We start from the raw sequence: 24,135 nt of genomic DNA, 5'->3' as shown, positions 1-24,135 counted from the left end.
TATGCAAATTAGGATGCTTTCGAATCGATTTATTTCAATTATTAGACCTAAATTATTTAGTAAATAATATAAAATAAGCTCAAATGATAGGTTTATCGAACGCTTGAGGTTGTAAAATAAATTATTAGGAAAATAAATGTATTTATTAAGCTATCAAATAATACCTAATAATTTATTTCATAAGTAATTTTTAAAATAATAAATGCTTGGAAATCTTTATATGTTTATTAAATAAATCGTAATACAGCTTTTTAAAGCACTACAAAGATTATTTCAACAAATCTTCATTTTCATTTACCCCTGCTACTTTTCATTTACTGTTATTATTAATCAATACTATTTAAATATATTAATCTGAATATTCTTGCCGTTTTAATATTATTAGAGATTTCATCGAATAAACAAAAAATCGATCCGAACGCACCCTTAGTGTTTGTAGCTTTTCGCAACTTGAGTGTCATCCATATGTCAAAATTGTACTGGAAGCTTTGAATTGTGACACTTCAATATTCTTAGCAATTATCACTTATTGACAGAATCAAATGGCACATATCATCAGGTGAAAGGTGGTAGTAATTGCTATGATATAAGCTAGAAGTCCGAACCCTTCGGGACACAGCAGTAGGTACCTTCGCCTCCGAAATTTACTCCACCAACATAAGAATCAAATGTATAATAACTAGCTAGCACATTGTCATCTATCCCCACATGATGACATATCTTCTCACCAGCTAGTTCCCCAAAAGAACACCCCATACCGTTGCTATGCCAGAGTAAACAAAATCAGAATACTCTTTGAATTGCCTCCCGCCCCCTCAAAACTACCATCACCACAGAGTTTTTGTCCTATTGATTGCAAAACTCAGTGCGGTAGACACCACGAAGACGCTTTCCGTAGGAACTGTACGGATCGATAGAATAGCGATTAGGGCCGGCCATGATCTGGAAATCCATGGTCCAATCTTCAAAATTGAGTCCGTTAAATGCTGCAGCCAGCTTGAACTGATGGAAGTTCTCATGACTGTTGACATCGACAAGAACATTAAGCTCGGTGAGTGGGAAAGTGTTGAGCTGTTCAATCAACTTGTTCATATTCTGAACACGTTGATTATAGATTGCTCTTGAGCCATGTTGCATAGGCTGAATCAACTTGACTTGGACCTTAGTGATGGCCGCAGAGTACTCAGGCAAAACTTTCATCAAAGCCAACATATCGGTGGGAGGGTCGGCGATAAAGTTAAGATCGATAAAAAGTTGCTTATCATCTCCGTTCTGCTTGAGAACCAAGGCGTAATGCTTTTGGATGCATTCAAACTGGATGGTCGCAGCCACCTTCTTGGCGTTCTCCTCAGTAATCTTCTTGTCGGCTAATTTCTTTTCTTCAGCAGCCTTCTTCTCCCACTGCAGCTTCTTCCAGGCATTCTTCTTCTCCAACTGTAGCTTGTTCCAGGCATCTCTCTGCTCATACCACTTCTTGTCTGCAGCTGCCATCTTTGCAGCAAGTTCTTCCTTCTTGTTGTTCTGCTCCTGTGCGATCTTGACAGACATTGGTACAAGCTTGGCTTGTCCACGGTTGTTCTTGCAGCCCATCTTTAAATGTGAATTTGATTGTGATAAACCGGAAAACGATTTGGATATTGGAGATTTGAATAAACCTGTGTATCATGGTCAGTACTGATATAGAATGGATACTATGAGAGACTCTTGGATTTTCTTACTTGATGAAAGAGTATGAAAGTTGTGATTATGGTGAACTCGAACTTATTTGTGGATGAAAGAATGTAATAATGAGTTGTGGATCTGTGTCTTAGATGTTATGAAGAAGGTGTTTATCTTGGATGTTGTAAGAAAGATACTTCTCAAAAAAAGATTGGAATTCTGGGGTCGAGAGAAACCCTTATGTAGGTAATGTGATACAGCAGCTCATCTGTCGGTCGACGCTAATATCTCTAGCGAGTGATCCATTCTACTACATTAACCGAATCTTGTAACTTTACCGTACCTGAAGCGTAATTAACTCAATCATTGGTGTGGAAAGGCTACCTACACTATGACGTGGTTCATTTCCTACATGTATAATGGAGGGGAATATTGTGTATATTCACTTTGAGATGATTCACCACAGTTCATAGAGCTTTCCACGGCCACATTGGCGAGGTTTATATCTTATTAAATGATTCACGTGTCATTCATCATCATATGAAAGTAGAACCAGGTACTCAAAAGGTGAATACATGCTCTTTGTGGCTAGTCTTTGGGAAACAATTTTGTTATTTTGCAGTCTGAGAGTTATTTTTTCGCCTAATTCCCCAACTATCATTCATCAATTGTGGCTCGCTTAACATTCACCTTCATAACAACCAATACAGTAGCAATACAATAGAACTACCTTCACAGATGGAAGCATATAGTGATGATTTCTCATGGAGCTTATGATTCACACTAAACCTTATAATTGCAAAGATTATCTCCATTAACTGAAGTAATTCATTCATAGTAGTACATTTAGATAGTCGAGTTTTGTGAATACTATAAGTCCATTGATTGACCTTTCAGGCTATACAAGCTACAAACGAATGACTTGAAACCAATGGTATCCCTACAACTTTGCACTTGGACGCAAAACTGGTGAGTGTACACTGCAATTCACAACAACATTTATCTAATGATTATTGGATAACATCTTGAGTATCCATACACCATGATAGACTCCTGTGTCCTTCGAAATATTAGTTTCAGATATCCACCCAGAAAATGCTGACATCATACATAATCAATAATAACAAAGACTCTAGCTTTACTACAATTTAACTTTCCAGGATATTGTTCTGGAAATATTATATTAGCTTGAGAAGGGGCTTTATGTGTCTGGTCGGTTATGATCTACCTGGATTTTTATATATAATAAGTTTTTCTAGTTTGACTTCATCTTCACAGAAGGTGCTGACCGGAGACCAAATTTTCTCTGGTTTATCATACATATCACTTATTGCAAGTCGATCAAACATTTGGCTCAGGTGTTGGGGGTTTTCATTGGTCAGTGATGTGTCTATAGAATACTCCTATGAACTCCTATGGATTTTCCCACTCTGATACCCTCTACTGAAAATTTATGAGGTGAATCGCCATCAAATTCGTGATGCTGTCATTATTCAATCCTAACTACTTAATTCCCAGTTTCCTTAATTTTCGGATTTGTCCGACTTTACTTTGAAGGCCAGAAAGTCTTGCTTGTAAATTCTAGCCAATTTGCGATCCCAATCGCTTTCGGTATCAACTTTCCATGTGCCTGCAACACCACGAACCTTGGTGGCCATGGTCCAGTTTTCGAAGTCCAGGCCAAAAGCTGCAGCAGCCAGCTTCATCTGTTGGAAGTTGTATGCCTTGTTGATACATACTACGAAGTGAAATTCTTCGATATTGAACTTGTTCAAACAATCGATGGTCTTCATCATGTTTTCAACCCGACCGAAATAGATCTCACGGGATTCGTGGTATGAGGGGGCGAGAAGTTGGAATTCGACTTTAGTGATAAGTTTGGCGTAGAGAGGAAGGACGTTCAAGAAGTTTGGATCCTTTGCAGTGATTCCATGATGGACGATGTCAAGATTGATGAGTAGTGCAACCTCTCCGGCTGCAGGATTCTTCTTGATGCTCAAAGCCGAATGCTTGGGAAATTTGGTGTAATCGAAATAGAAAGCTTGTTGACGGGCTAAAGCCTTTTGCTGCGCCAACTCCTGAGCTCTAGCGAGTTCAGCTTGTTGCTTCTGAACTTGGATCAGTTGTACAGATTGCTGCTTTGCGGCAGCCTGCTTCTCGGCATACTGATGTGCTGCACGAACGACGGGTGCTTGACCACGATTATTTTTATTGCCCATTGTAGAAGATAATAAAGATTTTGGAATGAATTAAAAGTATTCGTAAATAAGAGTGTGGAAGAACTTGTAAGAAGTTTTCAATTCAAGATATGTCGAAAGTATTGCGTTCTCTGTTAAAAGTTTTGGGAGTGTCGATGTTGAACGAAGGAAGATGTATTGTAAAAAGTGTCCGGATTCTAGAGAAATAAGAATCCTTATATACTATTTTGCTAACTGCAGAAAGCTCTCCTACTGTTCCCAAAGCAAGTTCATGTATCTGAGTTGTCAGATCAGCCGTACTATGTGCAAGTATCGACGTATCAAAGTGTATGGCACAGTTAATAGTACGAGTCACATTTTGTGACGCTGCTGATGAACCGATGCATGTGTAGGGTTAGTGAAGCTATTCATCAATCTATCGAACGCTCTACCGTAATATGACCCGTATCAAAGTCACGGTACGTTACATTTCGAATTCATATAATACGGAATGAGCCTATTAAGAATGCAATAAATTGTCATGTCATTTGAATAAAGCTAACAGCTAAACAGTCATAGTTTTTTATGCCTTTTGTACTGTAGTAATATAATTTATTCAGAATCCTAGAGCATTTCTGAATGTTTTGGCAGTTGGGATTCGGTTAACTCCAGGGAATCTCCAGGGTATTATTGTGTCGTGACATCACGAACATTCTGTTTTCACAGCACGCTACTTATCTTTCTGCCATGGTCCGAAGGGTTGTATCAATTATCAATCTCTTATTTGGTTCCTCGTTGCGATGGAGAAATATCTATAGTATTTTTGTATATAACATAAGTTTACATTTCTGAATTTTTACTAATCACAGTTTGAAGAGTTCATAATTTTTTTGGTTTGAAATATGCACACAAATCATTTACTCTCAGGTCAATTTCATATCTATTCCAGAAATTAGGTCGATTATTCGATGATTATATCTATTTTTCAGTGATGCTCTAGCTAGCGGCGTGCGAGTGACATGTTTTATTTAGAACTCCCTGATACTCTCTGTAAGAAATCGTCTCTGGTATCACAATGACATGAGTTTCCCTGCCTATAGAATCTTTACTATGGATGTTCTAGGCTATCCCAAGTCCCCCCTGCTCGTCGAATACAATCAATGCCCAACTAAGTATTATCTTGAGTCAAAAACTCGCTCTTATATACCCCAGCTAATCTGCGAGCAATTGAAATCCGACGTCCCACGTTTATTTCCTTCTGCTGGTCGCCAAACAATGCTGTTCCCATTGTCCAATTATCAAATTTCAAGCCGAAACAGGCGGCAGCGAGCTTCATTTGCTGAAAGTTATCGGGTCTGTTGACGGAGATGATGAAGTGAAGATTTTCGAGATTAAAATTATTAAGAATATCGATAGTCTTGATCATATTCTTGATTCGGAGGTTGTAGACGTCTACCGAGCTGTGAAATGCCGGAGCGATGAGAAGAATTTCCACGTTCTTAATCATTTGTGCGTACTCGGGAAGAATTCGAAGAAAGTCTACCTCTTTAGCAGTACGATTCGGGTGTATGATATCAATCTGGATGAACAACTTAGGTGTTCCGCTATCTTTCTTGACTTGTAGTGCCCAATGTTGGGGAAGGGTGGAATAATCGAAGTCCTGCGCATACTGTTCGTCTTCAACTTGCTGGGTATGCAACTCGTAAGCAATGGCCAATTTTTGGTTCTGTTCAGCAAGTTGTTGAGCCTCTTCGCGGGTCTTCTCTGCCGCTAACTTTGCCTCTGTGTATTTCTTAAAAGCCGGAATTTGGGTTGCGCGACCACGATAGTTTTTGTTACCCATTTTGGTGATTTGTGAAAATTATCGATTTTTGCAAGTGAAGTTTGGAGGATTTATTGGAATGATTTATGGAGTATTATTAAGTCTTCAAAGAAGATGATGTTTTACGAGAAGGCTTGTTGAGTTGATTGATGAATTATGGTGTTTTGAATTAGAATGATTCTGAATATTAGGTCTTGGTATCTTTTATAACATCTTATAGACCCCCTTGATAGATTGTTAGTCAAGTGCACATGACCGAGGCTGGATTAGCTGCAAGTGTTATACTGCCTACCGACATTACCATACTCGCTAGCTGCACGATTATCATGAATCCGGCCCACATGACTACGCTGACAATTGTCAGTGTAAAACACGCGGTTAAACATCTGGAATTTCATAATAACCGTATCGATGAGCTCTGGGTAATTGTGTTTCTGCAAACGTTTGCACATACCACTTGTAAGGTTGAATCAATAAGGGTTTGTCAAGTTTCTGATTGTATTCCGAATCCTAGCAATGAAGCTCTGTATGGCAAATTCGCTACGATACCGCTAATTATGGAGTGCCCCCCAGATTAGCGCGAGCTTAAAGAGCGAAAAGAAATGATATTGCTTATCGCCGGATGAGTTTCTCAGTGTGTTGTCATCCATGGCCATGGATGTGTCTAGTTCAACAACATTGTAGCAGAGAAAATGTAGGATTGTCGATAGGCATGTCTTTTGGTCTTGAGAACCCCAAATACTTTTGCAAACCTATTGAGTCCTCGAATGTTATAGTTAGCTTGTAGCAACGTATGTTGTTGTATTCCACTGATTTAACACGTTTTTGGGCTAGAATGAATGGCCAATTTTATCGAGATTTGCTGAAAAGAGAAGAGGCCTGCGCGACAGAATTAATGAATAGCGACGTAGCGCAAGACATGAAAACGACATAGAGATTAACCAATCTAGAAATGGGAGAATTTAGTCACATAAAACGCGTAAGATAATCTATATCTATATTTATATATCAATTCCCGAGGTCTTCCTCAAGCGTGTTTAACTTCATTATCTTCCGCATGATTTAAACCAGCGGAAAAAACACACAAAGCTGACTGCGTGATAGTACAAACTATTATGAACTTTTCAAGTGATGCAATGATTGCTATATATTAATTGTGAATCTTTCTTTCTTACGACAAAATTTGATTTTGCCATCTGATCTCATCGCCAAACCCTTTTGATTCTCGCTAAAGCCACGAATCAAAAATCCGGGCCATCTTCCATGGGAAAATGTATAATCAGATAGACATACTCATGCTCAATAGTAAGCATGAGAAGAAATGAATTCATCCATCTGCTTAACATAAGAAGTTTACGATACCATAGCTAAACCACCCTAGAACACCGGGTGAGCCATCACTTCTCAGATTTCGGGGACATGCTGGATCTTCAATGATCTAACGCAAGATATGCAACGTGACTGATCTTCTTTAATATGGCTCGCTTTATTTTTGAAGGTAATCCCTATTTATTAGACATAAACTAGTCGTCTCCTAATTATAGTTGCCAAAAAGATATCTTATATCCAGAATCTAGGAGATGCGTACTGTGAAGGTGATGGGGCGATTACCAAACATCAACGGAAAACCTGATTGAGACGTCACCTTTTGTACATTGACTACTCCACAGGTGGCCAACAAATTTCCTTCTTTGCTCGTAAGACATACAACGCTCACGAGGTATTCATGAGAAAAACTGCGGGAAAGCAGTAAGATTAGATATCTGTGGTATATGCACACCAAAATTAAACTACCTAAATATTTACATTGAACGAATCTTTCAATTAAGAGAAAGTTCAGACCCTAATTTCTCACGGGTCTGTTCCTTTGGTGCCTCTATTCCAGGCACACGACAAGGATTGCTAGGATCGTAAGCCATACTCATTACATTTGCTCGGAGCCGATTAAGGGCTTTTCCATCTTCCACAATGAGAGACTGGCGCGAATCAGTCCTCGACCCTTCTTGATTTTTGATGCGATCAGCCGCAGATGATCTGCGCCATACCCATACCAGAGAAGAAATGATAAGAACGGCAACTACGACTCCGATGGTAGCGCCGGCTATCACGCCGGTACTTGCACCATGGCTTACGTTGCTACTTGCCGTCGAAGCTGTAGCAGATGAGCTAGTCGTGGTACTGCCAGTAGTATTGGTAGTGTTGGAGGTGTTGGTGTTTGTGGTCAGTAGAGCTTGATTGAAAATTGAGGCAACTTTCGCATTTGTAAAGTCCCCAGAAGGGCGAGTAAGTTGTGCAAAGCCACTGGAACTGTTTATTGGTTAGTGATGAATATGATTTGAAGAGTTGAAGAATACTTGCTTTCCACCAATAACATCAGTAATGTTACCCGGGACAATGTATCTGTTGGCGTCATGATAGAACGTTGATGTCCATGATAACGTGTACATATCGTAAATAGCCACTCCCGAGCTTTCCCAATCACAATAAGATGAATACTTCTTTTGAGCCCCACCAACTGTCAACATCTGTCTATTTCCAACTACATGGCAGGTGTGTCCAAAACGTGGACTGCCTGGTACAGACTCATAAACTTTTATCCACGTGAACGAAGGTAATGAGAGCACGAATACATCATCGTAAGATACAGAACCTCCGTCTTGTCCACCATAAAGGTATATATTGTAACTGGAATTGTCAGGAGCAGTGGCGACAACGGTACATGAATCCATCCTTCTTGGGGGAATATTTCCCGAGGCTTGTTGAGTAAACCAAGACCCGTTCCCTCCATTATATGCACTGTTGATATCGAAAATATTGATTTGATCCATTGGAGCCTAGTGAGACTGGTTAGAAAGACTTTCGATGCTACTAAGGGCTTGTTTCAACCTACCAGAGTGCCTCCTAGTTCATCTGACAATTCACCAGCTTGACGATACATACCACCAAACTGGATTAGTATGCCTTTGTCATTCTCTCCTATTCCAGGTATGTATTGTAAAAGCCCCCCTGTTCTCGAATTTGCGTCGATGGCTGCAGTAGAGATATTCCTTGTCGTATTGTCCGTCATATTTAACATAACCATACCCTCCAGGGGCACAGAACTTCCCGCAGGAATTGAGGTCGTTTCTGTGCTTGACCCGTTATTGATCTCGCCATTAAAGTAAAACCCAAGACTTTGATCTGGAACGTCAGCGCTCGCCCCGAAACTAGGTTTCTCGGGTATCGTAGAGTCTACGTTAATCGAGGACCATTGATTTTGAGCTACATTATAAGACAGAAGGGTCTGATTTGGTGATGTAGGGCCGGTGTAGCCATAGAAGCTCGTATTCTTGCTTTGCTCGGTTCCGCCATATAAATATATTTCATTGGTACCAGGGATTCCAGAAAAAAGAGCACCGTTGAGAACTACAGATGAGAACGCATTTGATGATTCGGCATCGGAGAGATAGACCTGCTCCGATACCAGTGGCAGACTGGCGGAAGCCTTTGTCCAATTCCAGGATTCGTTCATTTCAACACCGATCATATAATTGTCTATCACTATTATTAGCTGAGCCTCGAATTAAAGAATGTTAACTTACTTGTACCCATAGTGATACTCCCGGTTATGCCACCATGATTGTTAGATTCAACAAAAGTCTCATAGCCCCCATAAATGTACAAAATTTCGTTTTTCAATACCGACGAATGATACCATCTTTGGCACATATTTTTGACGGGATCTAGCCCTGATGGAATGTCGTTTTGCGCCCGGCGCAACATCTCGAGAGCCTTCATCCCACCCCTCCTTTGCATCTTATCATTATTATGTACCAGAAACTCCGTGACAGCGCGCCGTAAATATCGCAAAAATTTCAGATTACCCTCTATCCTCATCGACTCTTTGGTAGCCTTTAAACACGTATTCTCGAGTCACTAGCACGGAGGTATCGAGGTGCGCAATATGCCGAAGTCATCAAAAATTAGGAGGCGTGTGAACAAGTAAAAGATTCATCAGTCAAGAAGAGAAAAAAGTCATGTCGAGAAGCTGGATGGAGAAGGGTTTCACAAAGAGACCATGTCCCGGGTATAGACTTCTATAATATGAGCAAAGATTCATACACCAAATGGAGAGTGGCGGAGGGCTGACAGTCGCATCTTGCTAGATAAAGAGACCTAGACTTTCTTAAGATTGCCAGCCAAGAACTTTCAAAACCGGCACACCAGGATATAGCAAAAGAGGTAGAGAAAATAACAGATACCACATGCTTGTCCAATGAACTTGCAGCAAAGTCACAAGCATTCGTATCGAAGACACGAACACATGCTGTTCCTGCATGGCAAAGGATTCGGCGGTTGCATTTGATGGTAGAAGGATTGCGGCTACCTCATCTTTCTTAGAATAGTGTCAGGGGGTTGTGTTCACGAAAGTGGAACTATATTATATTTATACATCAGCCCCCAAATGAGGATCGAGATAAACAACCGTGAAATACGGGAGACCAAACGATTCAGAAGCGCAGCATATGATCACGTGATACTCATGAAGAAAATGCACGGCTCATCTGGAACTTCACACTAACACATGATGTCAACTTCATATCAAAAAACTCTGTATCTCAGTCTCAGTCTGGACCAGCATGGCAGTTATGTAGCATACAGCTGAAGCTGCAATTGAAAATGTCACATAATTATGCATCTTTCAGCGATGCTTCGTATTGACAAATAATATCTAGTCTATCTGCTTTGGTTTCTTTTTCCACTTGACTCGATCCCAAAATGTCAACCCTTTGACGGTCATACCATGGTTGCCATGTTTCGGTAGATACATCTCAATTTCCTCTCTTGTCTGATCATCTACGCTACTTGCAAATCTCTCGGCAAAACTTATTGGCTGATAGCCAGGATCCAACGCTGTGAGATATTTCACCACTTCCACCTTTCCGTAATAGATGGCCCAATCTAAAACCCGTCTCTGTGCAGACTGCGTATCAATGCTGGAGCGGCCATATTCTGCCAGTGCCATGATTGTATGTACGTTCCCTACTCTTGCAGCGTACATCAAAGCATTGTTGCCATTGACGTCTCGTATGCCTTCATCAGCACCCTGTTCTAGCAAGCACTTTACTCCCCGATCATAGCCCTTTAGGCAAGCGATCATCAAAGCTGTATGTTTCGAATCGCCGGCTCGAATGTCGATATCAGCGCCAGCCTGAACCAGTAGTTCTATCACATGTGTGTTGTGAGCGATTCCTTTATCGAAATAAACTGCTGCTATCAACGGTGTTTCTCCATATTTCCTATCTTTGACGTCCCAATTGCAAGAATCAACAACTGCATCATACTGCAGCAACAATTTCACCGAGAAGACACAATTCTGACGCGAGGCGATATAAAGTGGTGTCAACCCATGTGCATTCTGAACCTCCGTCGCTGCACCATGGCTTAACAAGAATTGAACAATTTGGGAATTCGAGGGCACTTGAGCAGCCCCATGCAATGGTGTGCATTTTAGATCACCTGAGACCAAATTGACGTCTGCACCATTCTCAACTAGTAACTTGACCACATCGAGCGATGCTTCATATTGACCGGCAGCCGCAAATAGAGGCGTACACCCCGCTTCATCACGTTGGTTCGGTTTGGCCCCGTATGCTAACAAACACTTTATAGCAGACTTGGAGCCCCACTTAGCAGCAAGCACTAAAGCAGTATCGCCATTTTGAGCGAATCGGTTCAGATTGAAATCCCCTGATTTGGCGAGTGACTCCACTCTTTTCAAGGCTTGCATCCGTACTGCGTCTATTAGTTCCTCATGTCCCAAAGGTGTTGTTCGTATGGATTTCATGATTGCTCCTTGAACTTGGGGATATGCAGTGCCCTGGCTTGTAGCGGGAAACTTCGCAAGCCTGGAGTGATCTGTGATGCACGGCACTTCTACCTCCCTCGTACCAACACCAAGTACCGCCGAGTCTATATTTCTATTAGCGGCTTCGAAACACATGGAATAGAGTATTGAGGATATTGTGAAATGCTGCGAGGTATGCTTACCTGGAGGTACCATCATCTTTTCGAGCCCTTGTCTGGCCCATGTTCCATCTGACATCTAATGCATGAGTGAGCCATTAGTTTCCTGTGCAGGAGATTTTTACTAACCTCAACTAGAGTTTTGGTTCGAATCGTCTCATAGACTGATAGTATCGCGATATCGGGTGCCGTGGATAAAAAGTGACAAAAATCAGAGTTCAGTTCGTTGAGTTCATGAGACCGAAAGGATATTTGTCGAATTAAGGGTGCTGTCGCATCATGCTTAACGAGTTCAAGTAGAGCCTCCGTATCTAATCCTCGATGAGGCGTTCCCATGAATATCATCAAAGGAATCGAAGGCATTACTTTCCATCGCCCTAACATTGCCTGGGTAAATCGTGAGAAAGGACACTATACGACACAGATAGTTGCATACCTTTTTAATCACCAAGCCTCCTAAACTATGCCCGACAAATACCAGAGGTCTATCCTGCTAAAGTAAATAGCTGTCTCGCCAAAGCATAAATACCCGACTTACTGGTGCATGTCTGCGTATCTCTTCTACATCGCTACGAAAACGAGAACTGAATACGGAAATAACAGCCTCTGAATGACTACCTTTCAAGTGAGAGTCAAACCCGTAACTCATCACCCTTGCATTGGGGAAGTCCACCGCCAGTTTGTCTCGCAACCACATATGCGTTGGTTCTGACGCCCATGAACCGAAGGCATTACCAGCTAGTCCCGTGACAGCAATGATGCTATACCATCTTTTAGCAAGAATAAGTGTGGAAGTGGGGAAGCTTACTCGAGGGCTACTGGCTCTTGTGGCTCATTCAAAGGAGTGAATCCATAGAATGTTTGGTCAACGACAACTCTATCCCCGCCGTGGCCTTTCAGAACCGGCAATGGCACCGATGGATTCCAACCCGGCGGTGGTATGAAGTCTACAGTAGCGACTTTTAATTCGTTCGGCTGACCATCGATAAGTGGTGCGACAGATCTAGCAACCAGTTGCATGCCCACCGCGGGATCGAATTGTAAATAATTACGAACATTTTTGAGTGTTGTATCATGGGGTAGTCCTTCCACTCGGTAGCCTGTACGACCCATCTTTCAAGAGAAACTCCAGGAAATTGACATACAGAAGAGCGATGATGTTGACTTCAGTTGAATCAAATTGTTTCGAAGGGCCAACTTGCAATTACTGGAATTGTTTTGGCCTACTACTGGGCCCCTGTAGCTGAAATACCAAAAACAGAAAGTACCCTTCCCATCGGGATCCTTCCGATGTCAGCAGGTCGTCACAAAACTCGAAAAATTTCCACATTCGGCCGAAATTAACACTCTCACCAATAATCCCACGTGGTACTTGGCAAGGATCAAGCTGATAAGATACCACATCGAGGGATCAATAAACTTCCACATTAGATGAATACATTCGCGCTTAATTTGCACCATCTTCTCAAGATGAAACATGGCAAGCCAAGTTTACCATCGCGGGTGATCTAGGACTCACAATGCTTACACTGGATATTCCCGATACTACTTTGTAACGTTTTCTATCCCAAGACTCAGATGTCACCACATTGTCTGTACGTCGAAGAGTCACTTACAGATTATTTTCACAGCCTTATTATCGGCGATTCCCGATAACAAATATATGAATGATATGGAATTATTCATTTAATTTAACACTCCTTCATCCTCGGCAATTAACCACGCGTGGATTAATTCATAGGGCTGGAAATGCCATAACAACGTTTGGAGATTCTTTCTCAAACAAGTAAATGGTCTCATCCAATCAGATAGCGCCCATCGCATATCTGAGAACTCTCTCGTTCTTTCCCTATGAGGTCACCGCAAACCCCGGTAATCAAATGTGACGAGTATGAAGCATTAAGTTTCAAAACCAGACTGTTCCAGAAACCCCGAGGCTTCCTCTACACTAACCTAACTAGTAGCTACTATTCCGGTCCGTGGGGAATTCACAGACTCGTGTTCGCGTTGCGTACTAGCCTTGTCCTATTTTCGATTCCCATGTGCAGAGACTACACTACGAGTATCGAAATTAGATATAAACTAACCTTGCAAAATCATACACCACTCCAAGATACTAACTAGTAACTCTTCCACCCACCATCCAAAGAAACTACTCCCCAACAGCCGCTTAACGCCCCATCTAGTAATATTCTTTTACGAGCAGTTGTCCAAGCTCGTCGATCACAAGCTAGGTACCTATGTACCTACACCCAAGTCTCAAGATACCCTTCCTTACCTACACAGCAAGTATTACATCACATCTCCACCGCGTATCCAAATCAAAGCATACATAGGTACATAAATCCACATATTCATACGCATACACTCAGCAAACACCTCAGCAAACACCTCATCTCTAATCACCTAATCACCTAATCACACATATACACATACGTACCGACAAACATATAACAAGATAATCCCACATCAACACACACCGAGCATAAAAGGCGCACACAATCGGAGTTCGCGATGTATGTAAGATTGATATTGTATAATTATACGCCCGTGCTATATTTGGGGGCGAGATTGTGGAGACCCCTGAGTACCTAGGTATGGGTGGATACTGCGGTACAGTAAGCGGGAATACGAAGGACTGTGATAGGGGTGTGGTAGGGTGTGGTAGGTAGGGGTGAGGTGGTAGGCGCTTATTTTGGGGGTTTGGATGGGGTTGTGAGAATGGGGATTTGCGTGTGATATGATATGATGTTATGGGTTTGGATTTGGAATTGGATTAGATTTGGATGGAATGGAACGGATTGGAACGGATTAGATTAGAATAAATGAAAAGGAGTGCCCAGATACTCGTGATATAAAAAATCAATAACACAAGAAAAGCACGTGAATTTCAACTAGGAAAATGATGATTCGTGTAGAGTAGTAATCAAGTAATGAACAAAGTAGAAGTATTTTAAAGACTTTTTTTAGATATAAAAAAGGAAAGATTTCCTACTTCCTAACCATTAATAACGGGCTATAACTCCATCGTAATCAGATATCCAAGTAAATAATGCGATATAAGAGAAGAAGAACTGGTAGTTTATCGGAAGTAGGGGTCGTAATTTATAGTTAAACCTGTCGTAAACGTGCACTTTCGGATCCTGTAACCTACCGATCTATACAACTAAGATACCCTGTGGAGGAGAAAGAAAGAAATGAAGTAAAAGTAACAAGAGAAGAAAAAAAAGAAAAAAAGAAAAAGAAAAGAAAAAGAACCCCAAGAATCCCCCGATCCCCTACCCAAAAATCCCAATCCACCCACCCCTTAACACAAAAACCCCATGCGAACCAAGGCCTGCAAGCTCCATTTCGCATGTCCATGCTGCTCCCCCAAAAGTTTCACCTGTCCCTCATACGCCTGAGTATGCCAAGTAAGCGCCTCATGCAGCTCTCCTCTCGCTTCGAGACACAGCGCGAGCGAATTCATCGCCCACAGCGTATCCGCATGCATTTTCCCATGGACCTGAATTCTCTGATCGAGAACTCTCTGACGCGTCTCAAACGCCTCGTCGATTCTGCCCAGCTGCGCGAGACAGCGCGCCGTGTCGGAGAGGGTCCAGATGGCGTGGGGATGCAGCGGCCCGAGGGTGCGCACCATGGAAGTGTAGGCGCGCGTGTGCAGGGCGAGCGCGTCGTTGGGGAGACAGGGCGTGCGCTGTGGAGAGCGGTAGCAGCGGGCGAGGGCGTTTTGGGTCCAGATTATGTGGTGGTCGGTTGGGGGGAAGAGGGGCTCGAGAGTGCGCAAGGCGCGGAGATGCAGAGATTCGGCTTCGGAATGCTTGTGGAGGTGGCGGCAGACGCGGCCGAGTTCGTTGATGGTGATTATTATGTCGAGGTGGTCGTGGGGGAGGAAACTGGGGAGGAAGTTAGTTTTTGTATGTTTGGTGAGAGGGGTAGAGTATATACCGAAGCTGAACGGCTAGAGCTTGACGCTGGATAGCTTCCGCGAGACGAAAACGTCCTTGCTGATCGTAGAGAATCCCAAGGCTATTCAATAGCCATGTCTTTGACGCTTTTCCTGAATTCGTACCGCCAGTCTTTGTGATTTCCTCTTCAAACACCCGAACCCCCATATCTATTTGCCCACTCATCGTATACAGTCTCGCCAAATCTCGGATAATCATTGATCTTTCGAAATTGGAGATGATGTTAATATTACCCGGTCCTCCTCGACGTTGTGATTGTATGAAATCGTCTAACCTAAACAAAGCCTTTTGAATATCCATCAAATCCTCTGCACTTTGTTTTCCAAGGGTACCAGATTGATTTGTCCAAGTTTGGACTAGTCTTTGAAGTTTTGCTATTCGATGCATGGGAAAGGGTAAATCTTCTGATAGTAATGATCTAGTGATCCAAGCCGATCGTCTTGTTTCGGATGCAACAAACTTTTCGTATTGTCGATGCAGCTTTGAGTCGTATACAGAGAGTGACAAATGGTAGCACCAATTTTCGGTGGCATATTTTGCTAGGGGATATTGTTGTGAATTGAGATTGATTGACTCGGCAATCCCCGATTTGCTTAGGTACGTCAATGTTGCTTGTGCAAGTCCAAAGTGCGAGTATTTCTCTTCAAGAAGAAACCCAGTTGCTTGAGGTGATAGTAGGATAAAGTTTGATTGGTCATGAAGATACTCATAGACTGATAAATGGCCAAGATGAAATGTGTCGGATTCAGTTCTGTACTCAACCAAAGGACAACAAGCTTCCAGTACCGAGTCCTTAGAAGGTGCAATGTTCCCATCGAATATCATCCTTTCCTCGTCCCAGGATAATGCACACTGTAATTCAAGCCAATTGAGAGGTCTTGAAGTTCTACATACCCAATTGAATATTCGACGTGCTAAGGATTGGTGCACAATTGGTTTTGATGCCAAACGTTCCAAAATTTGCCCGTATACATTGTAGAGCCCTGTTGGAAGCCTATCCAGAGAAGCTAGCATATCCTGGGTACTGAATGTTGCTTGCAGTGTTTCCATTCCTAGTCGTGCGAACAAAAACATGCCCGCTGCTTTCTGGGACAATACATTATAGACATACTGTTTCAAGTGAGATTCCGTACAAGGAAGGGTTTCAATGGCCTCTCTCAAATACTGGTCGATATCTGGCTGTACAGAATTCGCATTGATGTGGATAGAAGGCAGCAAGCCCAATTCTTTTCGTACTGGTAAAATATCCCGTGAAAAGAACAATAGACGAATAGAGTTGCGATCTCTAGAAATGCTGTTCAACAAGCGCAACATACCTGACATGTCTTCGGATTCACATTCGTCAACTCCATCTATGATAATGTTCAGTGCTGGTAATTCATGAAGGACTTCTGTAAGTAATTCCGGAATCCTGTCGGCAAAGGAAATGCGGCATCGTCCATATCTTTCGGCAAAGAGATATGCAGATATCAGTGCTTGTGGAACAACGTTTGCTTGTGCTGTAATTTGACCCAAAAGGCTGATATATATGGATTCCTGAGATTGTTTTAATCTGTCCGTTGAGCTGCAGTGAAAGTATACCGTGGGAGTGGACCCATAATAATCCTGTAAACACTGGATTACAGTGGCACTGAGAATCGTTTTCCCGCATCCTGGAGAACCATAACACCATAGTATCGGGTCCGACAGTCCGTTAAGCCAATTTTGAAAGCTTGCGTCAGTAAGTAACCATTGACCCGTATTTGCCGATCTTTTAGCGCAAGCTTGATGTAAACTCTCGTAGTATTCGCCTGGATATAACCAAGTCATTACTTGTGCTCTAATATCTGCATCTGGATTATTCATCAGCATTAATCTCGGTAGTTGTCATGAATCATCAAGTGGACTCTACCGACCCTGGTTCTCTGGAGGAAACGAGATTTCCACGACGCCATTTTCGCTGATCTGGGGCTGCTTCACGGCGTAAAATTCCGTATACTGTGCATATGCAAGCATGGCTTCCTGAGATAATGTTTGGGTGGCTTTGGAAAGCCGTTGAACGTGGTTAGTGAACTCCGCGTCGAGAGATTTTAGAACTGCGCGTTCAAGCTTAAATGCTTAGACTGGTCAGTCGACATCTTTGCGGGCTATAGATGTAAGGCAACCTACTCTCTCTGGATAATGCTGAGCGAACAGTTATTAAGAAAACAAGGATCTCGAAATACACATCCGCAAGAGCACTGGATACTCGGGGCTCGCTCCCAAAGATGACTTCATAATGGATAGAGATGTCCACGATATCGGTTATTTTCAATACGATCCTCGAAACCAATTGAAAGTAACGAATCGAGGTGCGTCCAATCTAATTGATATTTAGCACTGATTCCCGGTAAATCGAAATGTATACATGCTTACCTCTAATAAAGCTTTCGTTGCACTCCACACTAACGCAGACGGAGCAGGATAACATTGAATCATCATATCAACAGCCGGTCCACACATGGTAAGGAAGTCTATTAAAGGGGAGATTCTTTGACTGAAGCATTTTGAGTCATTATTCGATGGATAATAGGTTTCAAGCAATTCGATTTCTTTCATGAGATCTTCGACATTCGCACCCAAGGAATAATTGCCTGCTGATTGTAGCTTATCAATATAATTTTGCAGTAGTGTGCCGACTGGCATAAGCTTTGGTTCATTCTCGAGATACATTCCCACCCTCTCTTCTTGCATTGTCGAGTAAAAGGTGAATTCCAAGAACGAGAAAAATGGTTGTAGTGTATGGATTATATTGTACAAGGTTATATATCACACCTTGTAAAGCCAACGTGCAATGGGTAAGTAACGTGATCAAACTATATGCGCACTGCTCCAAGTTTTACAGGTGAATGCGTCCAAGCCTGTATTCTTGTTCGTTGGAGGCCAAATATCGATCAGATTTCTTTTGTTTCTACCACTGCCGAGTAAAAGCAGGTAAGATAGACCAACGAGGGGCAGGTAATTAGAGAGGGTGGGTATATCGATAAGCGCGTCGCTATATTCCGACAGTGAAGATACGAATTAGTTGCAAGGTAAAACAGTTTCTTCTCGAAACATTTGCTTGATATTGTCCTGGAGCAAATTACAAAGCCAAAAAAGAATGTCCACTGGATGACAGATTCTCGAATTGGCAGGATCAATAAAGATTGCGAAAGGATCCTTGACATCCACTTCCGGAGTTGGGGTCCAAAGTTAGCCTCCCATTATCTCCCGTAAGCTTGAACACGAGCAAAGGTACAAACAGGCATTCTGATCCTCCTTCAACTTCAGCTAGAAAATCAATCTCCCGATGACAAGTAGGAATATTATTAAGGTTAATTAACCGCTATATCTTAATTCCACATTTATATGTTGTGTTAAGAGCAACCCAGAATCTGAGTGAGACTTTAGTCTAAAGTTTTCATTTGACTTAACCATAGTCGAGTACACTTGTATAACAAACCGGAATCATGGCGTGACAGAATTCTAGTTTGAACAGTAATGCATCTCGCCAAGGCCAAAGAACAATGAATGGAAATCTGATTTAAATTTTTTGCGCCTAATTATCGTATCTACTAACGCCCGTCCGCATACCTACTAACCATATGTGCTCCTCCGCAGAAATAGCCTCATCCTTACACATGAAAAATTCTTCAACCCAATAAATCATCTAATCCCCCTCCCAGTTTTTGTTGTGAAGTTTGTGGAGGGGCTGATCCTGCTGATGGAGCACCCCAAATACCAGCACTTGCTTTCTCCTTAGCCAGTTGTCCTAAAGCTGGACCTGAAGTTGTGGGAGTGCTAGCCTTCTTGATACCAGCACTGGCACTAGACCATAAGGATCCAAAAGCATCTCCTCCAGACGACTTGGCAGCTGCAGGTGATTTGGCAGAGGATGTTGCCGACATAGGATTTGTTTGTGTGTTGGGGGCTTGAACGGATGTAAAGTAATTCGGTTGTGTACTTTGGTAACCTGTCTGAACTGGGCGTGGCTGTTGGGCCATTGCAGGCGGAGAAAATGCAGAATAATTGGCTGGGGTATTGTTGGTACTTGTTGCTGGTGAAATTGAAGAGAACCCAACTAGATCACTCAAATTTGCAGCTTTTGGTGCCGAGACTGGTTGAGGTGCGGCATATTGTGTATTACTAGTCGTAGTGGCGGAACGCTGTAAGACTGGGGAGAATGCCGCCGGCGCGACTGGTTGTGCGGGTGTCGCAGACTGGAAATCATCGAAGTCATCATCATCGGCCAAAGCATTCGATGCTGCAGGCGCAACTGCCGGTGTAGATACCGGTATTGGATCATCGAACGAGAATAAGTCGACTTCTGGTTCCTTCTTCTTTGGAGGCTCAACCTTCTTCGTCGATCGCTCGGTTCCAGCTCTTTTGCGATTGGATGATGCTGAAGAGCTTTCGGCCTGTCTTCGTGACGATGAAGGAGCCGCACCCTCGTCATATTCATCATATTCCTCAAACTTGTCTCTGCGGCTACTACTGCCACCAAAATCACCTTGATTCCCGGAATCTTGGAAATCACTAGTCTGGCCGCCAAATCCACCACCATCTCCATATACACCTCCACTATATCCGCCATAACCACCTTGTTCCTCACTCCCGAATCCTCCGTATCTACTGGAGCTGGACATTCCACCACCTAATCCTGCTCCACCTTCAACTCCAGTATATTTGTTTCGAGTAGCTCGTGCTTTCTTTCGTTCCGCCCGAATCCGATCGACATCACTGAGTAATTCAGCCAACTCCTTCGCTCTGTTTCTAACATTTACACCTTGATCTTTGCCATTCTGATCGATGAAGTGAAATTGGCGCAACATCTTGAGAAGTGTCAAATGTGATCGCGCATCATCAATGACCCGCTCCGAGCCATTTTTGATTAAGAACTCAAGTAACTGTAATCCTTTGTATATTTGTCTCCATTCCTCGGCAGCTTTCTCTGTAAATCTCTTGTAAATCATAGGCATAATCTCATTGAGTAGTTGGCTAGAGCTGGATTAGTGTGCGAAGTTGCTTTTGGATCGAATTGACTTACTAGTTATATGTGCCATTGGCGATCTCCTGCATTACTGTAATACGATATTAGGATTGACAGTTTCGGCATTCGAGATGAACAGATCTTGCGACTAACATGAAGAACTTGCACCCCAGGGCTCATTGTTGGTAGCCTCTCTCACTTTGGCCTCCATCTCAGTATAATTCATCACGGCTACATGATTGTTAGTAGATGGTCGACTCAGCCAGCTGTCTACACTGAGCCCTTACCATTTTGTACTTTGCGCACACCCGCCTTCAAATCGTACAACGTCAAATTGGACGCGGCCTCCTTCAAACTGGCAAGATCCATGGCTGGAGTCGTTTAATCGAATTAATGGAATTAATTGATGATATGGAGTTATAGACGCGGGGGAAATTATCTGGATACTGTATGGAGATGCAGAAGTCCCATGTGTCCTAGAACGGCGGCCGATCGTAAGCTAAGTTGACACTAACCTTGGAAGGGATATTTGGTCACGTGATACATGTCCAAGTTGATAGAAACATCTTCTAACAAAAATCTGATAAACGATCTTTTGGCTGTGTGACGGGCAGTTTGGATAGCATCTATCTACCTCTATCATTTACTTGATGTTTTCAACACTTCCATCTCTATTTCAAGACCTGATTGTCTAATGGCTCTACGAAAGTAATGATTGTACTGATGCCGAAGAATCATGGCAGAAGTACGTAAGGAGGCGGTGAAGGACCCTTGCTCTTATTTCATCAGTCGGGGGAAATTCGCTACAAGGGAAAAATAAGAAGTTGAAGATATCTTCAGAGGTTACGTTCTACTCGAGGAAATCATCCATAGACTGCGACGACGTGGTACAATCGGTGTAGTATTCGCCAATCTTCTGTTTCCTCCCCCACCCCTCCCCCTCCTCCGATCAATTGCATCTGACCGTGTTTTCTTCGGTATAAAAACAAGCATCCTTCACCAAACCAAATAAGGTACGTCGCTGAGATACCCCGAGCAAACTTGCAGGAGTGAGAGTCTGTGAGACCTGCAGGTCAAGCCCATCTTTCGTATTCCATTGCACGCTTTTGAATGATTGGGGCATTGGGTCATTGAGTTTGCAAAGTAACCCGCTTCCCGCCTCTTGTGTGCTGCGGTTTTTGCCTCCCCTCCAGCCGAGAAAAGAATAGATGAAGGCGTCATGTCACTCTCAACTAAATGCGCGGCGTCTCCTGATTGGATTTTCCGCAATGGTACATTCCAAATTGACCCCAATACTAGTCGACCGAGCAAGTTTGGATCATCTAGACCCTATATTTCCAGCAGCTGCAAAACGCCGATGAATATGGATTTGATGATGATATGATGCATCTGAAAAGTGGCTATGAGAGGCGACTCTTTCGTCTAGGTTGTTATACGTCCCGGGACATTTAATATGTACCTGGCGATACTTTAACGGGGACCAAGATTAACCTCAATGATTACCCTTTGGAAAGGATGACTGTAGTTAGAGAGGTAGGTTTAGAATGAAGAAGTAGAGGTGTATCGTAGAAAGAAATCAGAAAGACGTTCTTGTTTTGAAGACCAACTTCTTGAATGACTAGTCGTCTTAAAATCGCCTATCTCTGTTGATATACATCTATGTATCTACCTAGTACCTACTGGGTGTTTAATATCGTATATATACATCGGATGTAATAGCTAGATATGTATCGACTACCAGTCTGAGTAAAATCATCAATAATAGTAAACTCATATCCCTACCTACCTAGTACCTCTGCTGAGCTCACCCTACCCCACCTGCATTACTTGTTTTCTTTTCCCCCTCCTTCCGATCGTTTCCTTCTCTTTCCCTTCCATTCATTCCAACCAATCCTTTCCATTCACCACGCACAACCCGAAGAATATCCCGCAACAATTCACCTGCTTTTCTTGATTTGCTTTGGTGGTATTAGTACGCTCACCCTCACTCTCTCACTTGCTCCAATTGCGATCATTCGTGCTACGGCGACTGCTACCTACCACCTTACCTCCCTTCCCTTGCCTTACGTCCCTCACACACATTCCCACGCAACGCCTCATATTCACCTTTTTTACCCTGCCCCACCAGAAAACTAATCCAACCAATTAGGGAGCTCCTGACAACTTCGCTAAAAATGCTATTCGTGCCCCGCACTGCTTCTGCGTTGAAAAGCACTTCGCTGCCCCTCCTTCGCAACACCTTCATCAACAACTCTTTCAACTCCATCTCTTCAAGACAATTTCACGCAACTAAATCAAATATGACCATTTCAACGTACGTTCTTGCATCAAAACTTCATCAATGTAACTTCATGGAAGCTCACATATTAATAGTTACTTCGATGTTACCTGGGAGGGTCCAGTCCTTGACGCTTCCGGAAAGGCTACCACTACTATCCAAGGTAAGTGATGCAATCACCATCTCATCGATCCATTTTGTATCAACTTCATTATAACCTCAACCTCCATTCATCACAACATGATTCTGCGCATCTGTTATTGCGCCAATTGAGCTCTTGTTGAGCTCTAAAGACACATTTTGTTGTTTTTGATTGTCGTCATCTTTGCCCCACCTTCCACTTCCCCTCTTGGTTTCCGGAGCTGACATATACCTTCCTTATCACAGAGCAATCTGGAAGAATCAAGTTCAACCTTTATGATGATGTAGTCCCAAAGACCGCCGAGAACTTCCGTGCTCTCTGCACTGGTGAGAAGGGTTTCGGATATCAGGGTTCTTCCTTCCACAGAATCATTCCTCAATTCATGCTTCAAGGAGGTGACTTCACCCGTGGCAACGTACGTTACAAATACTCGATCAAAATATTTTACCAAACGCGAAGCTAAGAATAATACAGGGTACCGGTGGAAAGTCAATCTACGGTGAGAAGTTCGCCGATGAGAACTTCGAGCGAAAGCACACCCGTCCAGGTCTCCTCTCCATGGCCAACGCTGGACCAAACACCATAAGTTTACAAATCTCGTCCGAGCATTCACAATAGTTCAATCAACTAACAGCTACATAGCAACGGCTCCCAATTCTTCGTTACCACCGTTGTTACCAGCTGGTTGGATGGCAAGCACGTCGTCTTCGGTGAGGTCGCCGATGAGGAGTCCTTGAAGATTGTCAAGGCTCTCGAGGCCACCGGATCCGGCAGTGGAAAGGTTCAATACAACAAGAAGCCAACCATTGTCAAGTCCGGAGAGCTATAAATGCATTTACTAGCGAGTGTATCGGTGGCAGGTGGTTTTTGAGCCCGACATCGTTCGGTAATCTTCATTATGATTAGCTATCTGGCGGAATGAATGACGAAAAGTAATGCATCGGATTTTACTAAACAGTTCTGTCTTTTTGAATGTGATTTCTACCTATGTGATTAGAGGTCTGAATTTTGATGCTTCCCATATGTGGTATCTCTCCTGAACTCCAAAGCCGGCCGTCGCTATGCTATGTAATAGAATCCTATCCCAAATAACCAT

At 42.8% G+C, this 24,135-nt stretch overlaps 8 protein-coding genes across 8 annotated transcripts; 1 reads left to right on the top strand and 7 right to left on the bottom strand.

Moving 5' to 3' along the window:
• Positions 1-846: 846 nt before the first annotated feature.
• EAE98_001353 (uncharacterized protein) lies at positions 847-1,590 on the bottom strand (the record flags this gene model as incomplete). Its single annotated transcript, XM_038948972.1, has 1 exon — positions 847-1,590. The coding sequence occupies one exon, from the start codon at positions 1,588-1,590 to the stop codon at positions 847-849; it is 744 nt and encodes a 247-aa protein (XP_038815238.1).
• A 1,592-nt stretch (positions 1,591-3,182) lies between these two features.
• EAE98_001352 (uncharacterized protein) lies at positions 3,183-3,878 on the bottom strand (the record flags this gene model as incomplete). The annotated part of the gene is made up of 1 exon (XM_038948971.1): positions 3,183-3,878. One exon carries the CDS (start codon positions 3,876-3,878, stop codon positions 3,183-3,185), a length of 696 nt encoding a protein of 231 aa, XP_038815237.1.
• Positions 3,879-5,004: 1,126 nt separating this feature from the next.
• EAE98_001351 (uncharacterized protein) lies at positions 5,005-5,679 on the bottom strand (the record flags this gene model as incomplete). The annotated part of the gene is made up of 1 exon (XM_038948970.1): positions 5,005-5,679. One exon carries the CDS (start codon positions 5,677-5,679, stop codon positions 5,005-5,007), a length of 675 nt encoding a protein of 224 aa, XP_038815236.1.
• Positions 5,680-7,478: 1,799 nt separating this feature from the next.
• EAE98_001350 (uncharacterized protein) lies at positions 7,479-9,534 on the bottom strand (the record flags this gene model as incomplete). Its single annotated transcript, XM_038948969.1, has 5 exons — positions 7,479-7,965; positions 8,013-8,173; positions 8,202-8,492; positions 8,549-9,192; positions 9,240-9,534. The coding sequence occupies 5 exons, from the start codon at positions 9,532-9,534 to the stop codon at positions 7,479-7,481; spliced, it is 1,878 nt and encodes a 625-aa protein (XP_038815235.1).
• An 835-nt stretch (positions 9,535-10,369) lies between these two features.
• Positions 10,370-12,777, bottom strand: EAE98_001349 (uncharacterized protein; the record flags this gene model as incomplete). Its single annotated transcript, XM_038948968.1, has 6 exons — positions 10,370-11,610; positions 11,689-11,743; positions 11,794-12,051; positions 12,101-12,154; positions 12,203-12,425; positions 12,473-12,777. The coding sequence occupies 6 exons, from the start codon at positions 12,775-12,777 to the stop codon at positions 10,370-10,372; spliced, it is 2,136 nt and encodes a 711-aa protein (XP_038815234.1).
• A 2,194-nt stretch (positions 12,778-14,971) lies between these two features.
• On the bottom strand, positions 14,972-18,645 carry EAE98_001348 (uncharacterized protein; the record flags this gene model as incomplete). The annotated part of the gene is made up of 5 exons (XM_038948967.1): positions 18,027-18,645; positions 17,781-17,973; positions 17,528-17,728; positions 15,613-17,464; positions 14,972-15,560 (listed from the first exon to the last, which is right to left on the bottom strand). The coding sequence occupies exons 1-5, from the start codon at positions 18,342-18,344 to the stop codon at positions 14,972-14,974; spliced, it is 3,153 nt and encodes a 1,050-aa protein (XP_038815233.1). The 5' UTR covers positions 18,345-18,645.
• A 637-nt stretch (positions 18,646-19,282) lies between these two features.
• Positions 19,283-20,988, bottom strand: EAE98_001347 (uncharacterized protein; the record flags this gene model as incomplete). The annotated part of the gene is made up of 4 exons (XM_038948966.1): positions 19,283-20,627; positions 20,677-20,710; positions 20,773-20,850; positions 20,907-20,988. The coding sequence occupies 4 exons, from the start codon at positions 20,986-20,988 to the stop codon at positions 19,283-19,285; spliced, it is 1,539 nt and encodes a 512-aa protein (XP_038815232.1).
• A 1,427-nt stretch (positions 20,989-22,415) lies between these two features.
• EAE98_001346 (uncharacterized protein) lies at positions 22,416-23,996 on the top strand. The gene is made up of 5 exons (XM_038948965.1): positions 22,416-22,933; positions 22,993-23,060; positions 23,285-23,454; positions 23,514-23,638; positions 23,682-23,996. The coding sequence occupies exons 1-5, from the start codon at positions 22,794-22,796 to the stop codon at positions 23,866-23,868; spliced, it is 690 nt and encodes a 229-aa protein (XP_038815231.1). The 5' UTR covers positions 22,416-22,793; the 3' UTR covers positions 23,869-23,996.
• The last annotated feature ends 139 nt before the right edge of the window (positions 23,997-24,135 follow it).

This window comes from Botrytis deweyae (assembly GCF_014898535.1).
Source record: "Botrytis deweyae strain B1 chromosome Unknown BDEW_002, whole genome shotgun sequence".
Taxonomy (NCBI): Eukaryota; Fungi; Ascomycota; class Leotiomycetes; order Helotiales; family Sclerotiniaceae; genus Botrytis; species Botrytis deweyae.
This window is presented reverse-complemented; position numbering and strand designations above follow the sequence as displayed.

What these genes read in the sequence shown, in the direction of transcription:
- EAE98_001346 (XM_038948965.1), top strand. Translation starts at nt 22,794, where the DNA reads ATGCTATTCGTGCCCCGCACTGCTTCTGCGTTGAAAAGCACTTCGCTG. An exon ending in TCAAATATGACCATTTCAAC is followed by an intron (nt 22,934 to 22,992) that starts GTACGTTCTTGC and finishes ACATATTAATAG; the next exon opens with TTACTTCGATGTTACCTGGG. An exon ending in GGCTACCACTACTATCCAAG is followed by an intron (nt 23,061 to 23,284) that starts GTAAGTGATGCA and finishes TCCTTATCACAG; the next exon opens with AGCAATCTGGAAGAATCAAG.